Source organism: Theropithecus gelada, chromosome 5, assembly GCF_003255815.1.
Source record: "Theropithecus gelada isolate Dixy chromosome 5, Tgel_1.0, whole genome shotgun sequence".
Classification (NCBI taxonomy): Eukaryota; Metazoa; Chordata; class Mammalia; order Primates; family Cercopithecidae; genus Theropithecus; species Theropithecus gelada.
Genome location: NC_037672.1, coordinates 635,634 through 644,549, shown reverse-complemented (window position 1 = coordinate 644,549; position 8,916 = coordinate 635,634). Strand labels below are relative to the sequence as shown.

General features: G+C 63.5%; 2 protein-coding genes across 6 annotated transcripts in view; one reads left to right on the top strand and one right to left on the bottom strand.

Moving 5' to 3' along the window:
• Positions 1-1,165: 1,165 nt before the first annotated feature.
• Positions 1,166-8,649, top strand: SLC49A3 (solute carrier family 49 member 3). Its single transcript, XM_025386256.1, is given in 12 exon segments — positions 1,166-1,519; positions 3,909-4,067; positions 4,299-4,512; positions 4,708-4,784; positions 5,744-5,881; positions 6,002-6,118; positions 6,581-6,733; positions 6,975-7,132; positions 7,451-7,560; positions 7,888-8,008; positions 8,348-8,443; positions 8,445-8,649. Coding segments are annotated over 12 exon segments (1,713 nt in total). The 5' UTR covers positions 1,166-1,354.
• The window catches only part of MYL5 (myosin light chain 5), an 8,562-nt gene continuing 8,219 nt past the window's right edge, over positions 8,574-8,916 (bottom strand). For all 5 annotated transcript variants that reach the window (XM_025386261.1, XM_025386259.1, XM_025386260.1 and 2 more), the window contains one exon: positions 8,574-8,714. In XM_025386261.1, coding sequence (XP_025242046.1) covers positions 8,613-8,714 — 102 coding nt within the window. In that variant the 3' untranslated portion in view covers positions 8,574-8,612. The remainder of the gene's footprint in view (positions 8,715-8,916) is intronic.

The window sequence follows — 8,916 nt, the reverse complement described above, 5'->3', positions numbered from 1 at the left end:
TCTCTGCAGAAGATTGCACAGTGAAAGTTGAGGCCTCATGATCAGCCTGTTCAGACTCAGGTGTGGACAACGGACAGACCCTGGCAAAGGAGATGAATGTTTAAGACAAAAACCAGGCCAGGCCTGGTGGCTCACGCCTGTAATCCCAGCACCTTGGGAGACCGAGGTGGGTGGATCACGAGGTCAGGAGATTGAGACCATCCTGGCTAACATGGTGAAACCCCGTCTCTATGAAAAATACAAAAAATTAGCCGGGTGTGGTGGCAGGCGCCTATAGTCCCAGCTACTAAGGAGGCTGAGACAGGAGAATGGTGTGAACTTGGGAGGTGGAGCTTGCAGTGAGCCGAGATCACGCCACTGTGCTCCAGCCTGGGCAACAGAGCAAGACTCCATCTCAAAAACAAAAAACAAAAAACAAAAAAACAGGAATAATATTGTGAGTATCAGAAAACAGGGATGTGTTTCAGGGTCAATAAAGCCTTCTTGTTTGGAGTCTGTTTGCACGTCTGACCAGGCCAGCCTCCACCCCACCCCTATACTGGCCTCAGCAACAGGGCCCGAAGCCCCTTGGGCTCTCCCAGGGTGGGCCAGGTACAGTTGTGGGATCAGTAGGTTCTTGCAGACAAGACTAAGCCGAAACTCCCTCCTCTCTGCCTTCCAACACACAGACCTCTCCATCCTAAACAAACAGAAACCTGTGCCTACTCCTCTGAGAGCTGTGTGCTCTGTTGTAAAATGCAGGTAACAATCCGGTGCGTGTGTGGGAGACTGCCTACCCCGGGGTAGGGCCCACAGGCCTTCCCAGCCTTCCCTCCCACCTTGGCGGGCAACCCTTGGCCCCTCCTACCCCATGCCTGCTTTCCACAGGGGCACTAGAGGGACTGGTCTGATTTGAGGCTCTGTGCAAAGCGAGCCCAGCCTCTTCCTCCAGGCTGGCCTCTGGCCCCTTCCTGTGGCTGGCTTGAACCTCAGGAACTTGGGATCCATAGCCCCCTTCAGGAAATGCAGAGCTTCTGCTGGGCAGAGTGACTTCCAGGCCACCTTTCCTGCGCCTTTCCACCCTGAGGACCACACAGGCTGTGACCGGGGGCCCTTTCTGGAGGGGACATTCGGTTTTTGTGGCAGGGACTTCCAAACTGAGGCCAAAGGAGGAGGGTCCAACTTCACCTTTGGCCCCCCTTTCATCCCCTTTTTTGGGTCTTCTTTAACTGCAACGGGGCGGGACCCTCCTCCGTAGTCCCTGGGGCGGAACTGGCCCCGTTGCTCCACCTGTCCCCACCTCCACCCGCGGGCGGTCCCGGCCCACGCTGGAAGGTCCTTAAGCCCGGGCGGCCCGCGGGACCGGTGGAGACCCATGGAGCCGCGGACGATGGCAGGACAGACGGGGGCAGGACAGACGGGGGCAGACCCCGGGTTGGCCGAGCCCGGGGCCCTGTGTGCACAACAAGGCCACCGCACCTACGCTCGCCGCTGGGTGTTCCTGCTCATAGTCAGCCTGGTCAGCTGCTCCAACGCCATGGTAGGGGCGGGGACAGGGACAGGGGGCTCCGGGACCCTCGGTCCCTTCGGACCAGCTGGGTTTCATTTTCCTGTGGCCACAGCCCGAGGTGCCAGGTGCTGGCTGGGGCCGGGGCCAGGGGGTGCCTTCTGGGGGTGGCTAGGGGGTGTGGGCACTGGGGGCACTGTCTGTCCTGGAGGTGTCGGGGCCCAGGGCACAGAGCAGGAGGGCTGGGTGCCCAGGGGGATCTGCCAGTCATGGAGTCCCAGCCCTTCCCAGCCTTCAGTGGCTCCAGCCAGTGGCCTGGGTCCCTCTTCCCCAGCCAGTCACATACAGGTGGCCCTGCAGTGGCCCTCCCTCCCTCCCTCCCTCCACGCCTCCCAGCCCCAGGACAGCAGGCACAGAGCAGAGGTGGGCTTGGAGCCGCACTCTCCTCCACCTGACTCTGAGTGAGGGGCGGCTCCTGGGCTGGGCTGGGCTCCATCCTGCCCCCGCTCCCTTCCCGTGCTGCACACTGCAGCCTTTCCTGCCCTGTGTGCCCTCATCAACCATTCCAGGGAGCCTCAGGAACTGGTTGGGCAGTATCTGGGCAATGTGCAATGAACAGCTAGAGTTGGCAGCAGGACCCACAGCTTAGGGAGGCGCCGGGTCACGGGGATGGTCAGGAAGCTCAGGGTCAGGAGCAGGAGCCGCTCTTAGGCCTGGGTCAGGGTTCTTCCAGGTGGACCCCGGGGCCTCTCCCCTCCTCCTTTGCTGGCTAGGTATGGAGAACCAGCTCCCGGACGAGACAGGCCTGGGATCTGCTGGATGGGCCTGGGGGCTGCCTGCTGCCCACAGATGCCGGCACACGCCGTAACTCACTGCCGTGGCTTGGCGTCTGGCCCACCGTGTCCAGGCACTGGGGGAGCCATAACTGACTTTGGGTGGAGCGTCTGAGGGTGTGGGCTGGTTCGATGGTCAGTAGGTGTCCTGGGTGTGGGGCATTCCTTGGACAGTCAAGGGCCTCCTACTGCAGTTCTTCACCGTTGTAGCAATACCCACAAGTCATCATGGAGCACAAAGAAATCTCACCCTGACACCAAGAGTCGTCATGGTCTCTGCCTGGGTCACCGCAGTGAGCCATGAGCACCACGTTCACTCCAGCCAAGTGCCCTTGAGGCTGGAGTTACTCATCTGCAGCCAGTGACCAAGGCTCCCGGGTTCCAGCGGGCAGCGTAAGGGGCGGGCGGAGCAGAGCTTGGGTCAACACCCACCTAGAAGGCAGCCAAGCCCAGTGCTCTGGATGAGACTCAAAGGACCCAAGGGGGCGAGCGAGGGCAGGGTCGAGGCTGGGAGAGGAGGAAGGGAGTTGGACAGATCGTCCTCCCACGTTGCCCCGCACGCTTCAGACGCATCTCTGCTCAGTGAGTCAGCTGTGGGCCTCACTCAGGCCCCCGAGGAAGCAGGACAGGGCTGAGGCTGGAGCGGCGGGCTTGGCTCTGCAGGGCAGGCTTTGTCAGTGGACGCCTGGCTCTCTCTCCCTGGGCTCGGCCAGGCAGCCATCAGCTGGGCTTGGGGAGCTCGTTCTGTGCCTGGGAGATCTGCCCCTGGCCCTGTCCTGCGGAAAAAGGAAGACAAGGTGGCTGTTGCCCAAGCTCCCTGTCCTGTCCCGTGGGCTGAGTCAGACCTCGTCCGGGCGGAGCCTGGGTCTGGCTGCTCTGCCGGAGGGTGTGGCCTGGAGCTCGGTGGACTCATGGAAGTTGACCTTGAGTGACACAGCCTCCTCGGGGCCCACGCGTGGACGCCCTCCTCCCTCCTATAGTGAGCCCTGGTGAGCGGCTCCACTTTGACCTCCCTCAGGGATGAGCCAGTCTCACCTCCTCTAGGAGGCCTTCCCCTCGGCCGCAGTGTGCACTCGTGCTGTGTGCCAGACGTCTGTGGGGTGGAGAGCCCTAGCACCTGATAATGCCTGCGGGGTGGGGAATGGCATCCGCTCTGTCAACATTCTGCCCAAACACCTGGGCCTTCTGGGAGGGAAGGTCAGGCTGGCTTTGGGTGGGGCTGGCCTGCAATCCCAGAGGTTCTAGCTGAGACCCTGTCATGCCCGTCTTTCCCTGGCCTGCCTTGGAGCCCCAGGTCTGGTCTGGGTGGGGCTCGTGGTCCTGTGGGCTCTGGCCAGGTCCTTGGCCTTAGTGTCTGCCCCTCAGGCTGATCCCCGGTCAGGGCATGCTTTCTGACCCTGCGCTGGGTGCCCTCCCTCGGGGAAGGCAAGGTGGCGCTCTCCTTGGGCAGGAGGGCCCTGTGTCCAGCTTGCTGGATCCCCTCGGCCTCACAGGCCTGCTGGCACTCTGGCTCCCTCGGGCTGGCTGGGGCCAGAGCACGTAGGTCCGGGATCTGTGGCTCTGTGCTGACTCCCACCTGGCCCCTACAGCTGTGGCTCAGCTTTGCACCTGTGGCTGACATCATTGCCGAGCACTTCGTCCTGTCCATGGCGCAGATCAACTGGCTGTCACTGGTCTACCTCGTGGTATCCACCCTGTTTGGCCTGGTGGCCATCTGGGTCCTGGACTCCGTCGGGCTCCGTGAGGCGGTGAGTCAGACCCCACACCGTGGCCCGCTCTGGGACAGGGTGAAGGCCCCTGCATTTGGGTACGAGAGTCAAGGCCTCCTCCCCAGACCAGAGCCCATCAGTCCCAACAGCTGGGGACCCAGCAGAGCTGTCAGGGTGGCTGCAGTGGGAAGTGCAGGTGCTGGGAGGACGCGGCGGGCACCTGGGTTGGCGGCAGAGATCCTGACCCCATCCCTGACACCCTCCTTGCAGACCATCCTGGGCTCGTGGCTGAACTTTGCTGGGAGTGTGCTACGCATCATGCCCTGCGTGGTTGTTGGGACCCAAAACCCATTTGCCTTCCTCATGGGTGGCCAGAGCCTCTGTGCCCTTGCCCAGAGCCTGGTCATCTTCTCTCCAGCCAAGGTGGCTGCCTTGTGGTTCCCAGAGCACCAGCGAGCCACGGCCAACATGCTCACCACCATATGTGAGTTCCGGGGAGGGAGGCCGCCTGCCTGGGCTCACCCCGGGGTCTCTTCTGGCTCCACGCACAGATACTCGGCTCCCCGGGCTCTCTGGCTAGGGTGGAGGAGCTGGGGCCCAGAAGGTTCTGCCTGTGGGCTGGAGAGGAAGCCGGGCCACAGCTGAGCTGATGCATTTCCCTGTGCATCCGCCCACCCAGCGAACCCCCTGGGCGTCCTTGTGGCCAACATGCTGTCCCCTGCGCTGGTCAAGAAGGGCGAGGACATTCTGTTAATGGTGAGGGGTCATGAGGCGCCCGTGCCTGACCTGTGTGGTGTGTGCGCATGCGTGTCTGTGTGTTCCTGAGCCCAAGCGTGTCCGTGTTCCTATGCCTGTGTGTGATTCCCCCCGCCCCGCCCCCCAAGAAGGAGTCTCAGCCTGTTGCCCAGGCTGGACTGCAGTGGCGCAATCTCGGCTCACTGCAACCTCCACCTCCTGGGTTTAAGCAATTCCCCGCCTCATCCTCTGGAGTAGCTGGGACTACAGGCGTGCGCCACCATGCTCGGCTAATTTTTTTTTTTTTTTTTGTATTTTTGGTAGAGTTGGGTGGGGTTTCACCATGTTGGCCAGGCTGGTCTCAAACTCCTGACCTCGTGATCCTTCTGCCTCGGCTTCCCAAAGTGGGATTACGGGCGTGAGCCACCATGCCCGTCCAGTGTGTGATGTTACTATGCATGCCTATGTGTATCGAGTGTGTGTGGTGTGTGCGGTGCATGTCTCTGTTCCTGTGCCCATGTGTGTTGTGTGGTGTGTGCCTGTGTGTGCTCGTGCATGTGCATCGGGTGTGTGTGGTGTGTCTGTGCTTGTGACTATGTACTGAGGGTGAGCGTGTGTGCATGTGTGCCTCTGCACCCATCGGTGTCCATGTGTTGAGCCCTGTCACGGGCTGTGCAGCCGACAGTGAGATGAGTCTGGAGCCTGGGGGTGCTGGGCTAACGTCAGCCAGGAGGGTGTCACTGGTGAGGGGTGTGTTGACAGCCAGGGCTCCCTATCAGCCCCTGGAGCAGGCGAGGATGAAGTCAAGCAGGCCCTTCCCAGCCTGGGCCTCGCAGAGGGTGGCTGCAGACCAGGGGTTGGGAGGCAGCCAGTGGTGGGGCAGGAGGAGCTGAGAGGTGGCACCTGGGGCAGGCAGGGCTGCAGCGTGTGTGGGCGCCAGTCTGCGTGGTCTCCCTGTGCACACACACACCCCTCCCCAGCTCAGTGTCTACGCCATCCCTGCTGGCGTTGTCTGCCTGCTGTCCACCATCTGCCTCCGGGAGAGCGTGCCCCCCACCCCGCCCTCTGCCGGGGCTGCCAGCTCCACCTCAGAGAAGTTCCTGGATGGGCTCAAGCTGGTCAGTGCTGTGGGATCCCCAGGGTAGGGTGGATTTGGGGGTTGGGGCGAGAGGCCGAGGAGGGGATGGATTTGGGAAGGGCCCCCGGGGCTGCAGGGCTGAGACACTCTTTCCCCGAAGCTGGTGCGGAATAAGGCCTATGTCATCCTGGCTGTGTGCTTCGGGGGATGCATCGGGATCTCCTACAGCTTCTCAACCCTCCTGCAGCAGATCCTCTGTGCAAGCGGCTACTCCAGTGTGAGCCCTGGCCCCACCCATGGGGGCTCTGCCTCTGTCACCCACCCCATACGGCCACGGAGTCACCGCTGCCTCTGGGGTGCTCCGTGTCCGACCCTGGCAGGGGCCACATTGACATCCTTCTGTGCTGTGGGCCCTCCCGAGATGCCTTGGGCGACATTATGTCCACAGGCAGTGGAGGTGGTGGGCACAGCTGCAGCGAGGTGGTGCAGCTGTGGGATGGAGTGGAGGGACTGATGGTGCGTGGTTGGGAAGATGGGGCCCCCAGGGCTCCCAGTGCCCCTTCCCAGCAAGGCCCCACCCCTGTGGGTCTGCAGGACAGGGCCATCTTCTGGTATCCAGACATGCAGCAGGGAGGGCCTTGCTCTGCTCACACATTCTGAGCTGGTCCTCTGCCCTCTGGGATCAGTGCCCGGTGTAGGATTGGGGGCATGTTTCCACCTTTGCCTTCGCCTCCTCCAGGGGTTTTCTGGCCTCTGTGGAGCTCTCTTCATCGCGTTTGGGATCCTGGGGGCGCTGGCTCTCGGCCCCTACGTGGACCGGACCAAGCACTTCACTGAGGCCACCAAGATCGGCCTGTGCCTGGTCTCTCTGGCCTGCATGGCCTTTGCCCTGGTGAGGGTCTCCTCAAGCCAAGTCCACCCTGCAGGGGTGGGTGGGTGGTGAGGCCCGGAGAGGGCGGTTGGCAGCTTGGCTGGAACAGAGGTCCGGACTGTCTCCTGCCCGGCCTCTGCCAGCTAGGGTGGCCCCTGGGTGGGATGGGTTCTCCCACCCCATGCCCCGTGTCCCATGAAACCAGGTCCAATTCTGACCACCACCCCCTCCACCTGTCTGCCTGCCGTTCCGCTGCTCCCAGGTGTCCCTGCTGCAGGGACAGGCCCTTGCCCTGGCCACCACCTGCTCGCTCCTCGGGCTCTTTGGCTTCTCGGTGACCCCCGTGGCCATGGAGTTGGCAGTCGAGTGTTCCTTCCCCGTGGGGGAGGGGGCTGCCGTAGGCCTGATCTTTGTGCTGGGGTGAGTATCCATCTGCCCCTGCTGCTCCCCAGAGATACTCCCCTTGCTCCACCCCTACACCCCTGGGGTTGCACCGTGTGGTCCAGGCCCCTTTTCGGGGAGGTGGGGAACCTGCCTGCTCTGCCAAGAGCCAAGCAGGTTCTGAGCGCTTGCTGTGTGCAGGCCGGGCCAGCTGATAGGGCCCGTGACCGAAGCTGTGTACTGCCTTCAGGAGGGTGGTGGCAAAAGGGACAGCACTGATGTCAACACTTCCCAAAGTGGCACCTGGCTCTGAGGGGATGGGCAGTGCAGTGGGGGCTGAGGGCCACGTGTGTCTAGGCAGGTCGAGGGAATATTCATCATGCTGGCGATGATGGCACTGACTGTGCAATGCTCGGAGCGGTCCTTCTCCACCTGCCAGCAGGGGGAGGATCCACTTGACTGGACAGGTGAGCACCACATGGAGAGTTCCCGGGGAACGGGACAGGTGAGCCCCACGCAGGGAGTCCCTGGGCAACAGGACAGGTGAGCTAGGACAGGTGTGGCCAAGATCAGAGGTGGGTTGGCACACCCATATCCCAGACCCCATGCTGGTGACCTCTCTCAGGACCTGGGTCTGCAAACACCCGCTCAGGGCTGTCAAGAACTGGGAGTGGGCTCTGTCTGGGGTCATTCTGTGGTCAAGGGTAGTGGTGTCACCATAGGCCAGCGTCCGGCTCTGCCCATCTGTGGCCCCGGGGCTTGGCTGTGGGGACAGCTGTGCTATGTGTCCCCAGCGTCTGTGCTGCTGATGGCCGGCCTATGCAACCTCTTCAGCTGCATCCTGGTACTCTTCTTCCACACCTCATACCGGCGCCTGCAGGCAGAGTCTGGCAAGTCCTCCTCCACCCAGAACGCGTGCCCAGGCGCCGAGGACCAGGAGTCCCCGCCGGAAACTACCCCTTGAGGCCCCAGCATGGCACTCCCAGCTTGGAAGCTCAGGGCCAGCTCATTCCTGGAGCCGCTTCTCTGGGCCCTGCCACCTCCTCCCAGAGCCCCAAGATGCGGAGACTGACCAGGGACGTGTGGTGAAGGGGAGGCAGGCTCGGGTCACCCGGGCTGTGCCCACCACGCCAGACAGCTGGGCGGAGGGACCCAAGGCGTTCGGCGCACCAGGGCCTGGGGAGAGCCCCTGGGCCCGAGACTGATGCGCGGCTGAGCGAGAGGGCTGCTGCTGTGTGGACCCGGACCAGGCAGGGCGGCCGTGGGCGGCGCAGACTCAAGGCGGGGTGTGGACCGAGGGGGAGCGGGAAGGGCTGGGGTCCTGGGGCCCAGCAGGGCGACTCCGGAGTGCAAGGCGGGGGGCCTCGCTAGAGGACCCCAGAGAGCCCCAGAGCCCCCACCCTATCTGCTGCCGAGCGACCCCTCGCGCGCAGGGCCCAGCAGCCACGGACGCGCCCTCCCGCCCCGGCGGACTCGCAGGCAGCGTCCTAGCGTCCAGGTTTATTGACCAGGCCGGGCCTCACTCCTCCTTTTCCTCCCCGTGGGTGATCACGTAGCTTAGCGCCTTGTAGTCCAGATTGCCCGCGGCATCGATGGAGGCGAACTGGAACATCTGGTCCACCTGCGGGCGGGGGCGAAAGGGCCCCCCTGCGGGCTCCGGGAGCGAAATACAAACGCGCACCTGCAGCGGTCCCGGGTGTGGTTTCTGCGCCGGGGGAGAGGGAGCGGGGAGGGGCGGGGGCGGGGCAGGGGCGGGGGGTGAGGGCGGTGCTGGCGGGGGTGGGGCCGGGGGGGTGGGGCGGGGGTGGGGGCGGGGGTGGGGG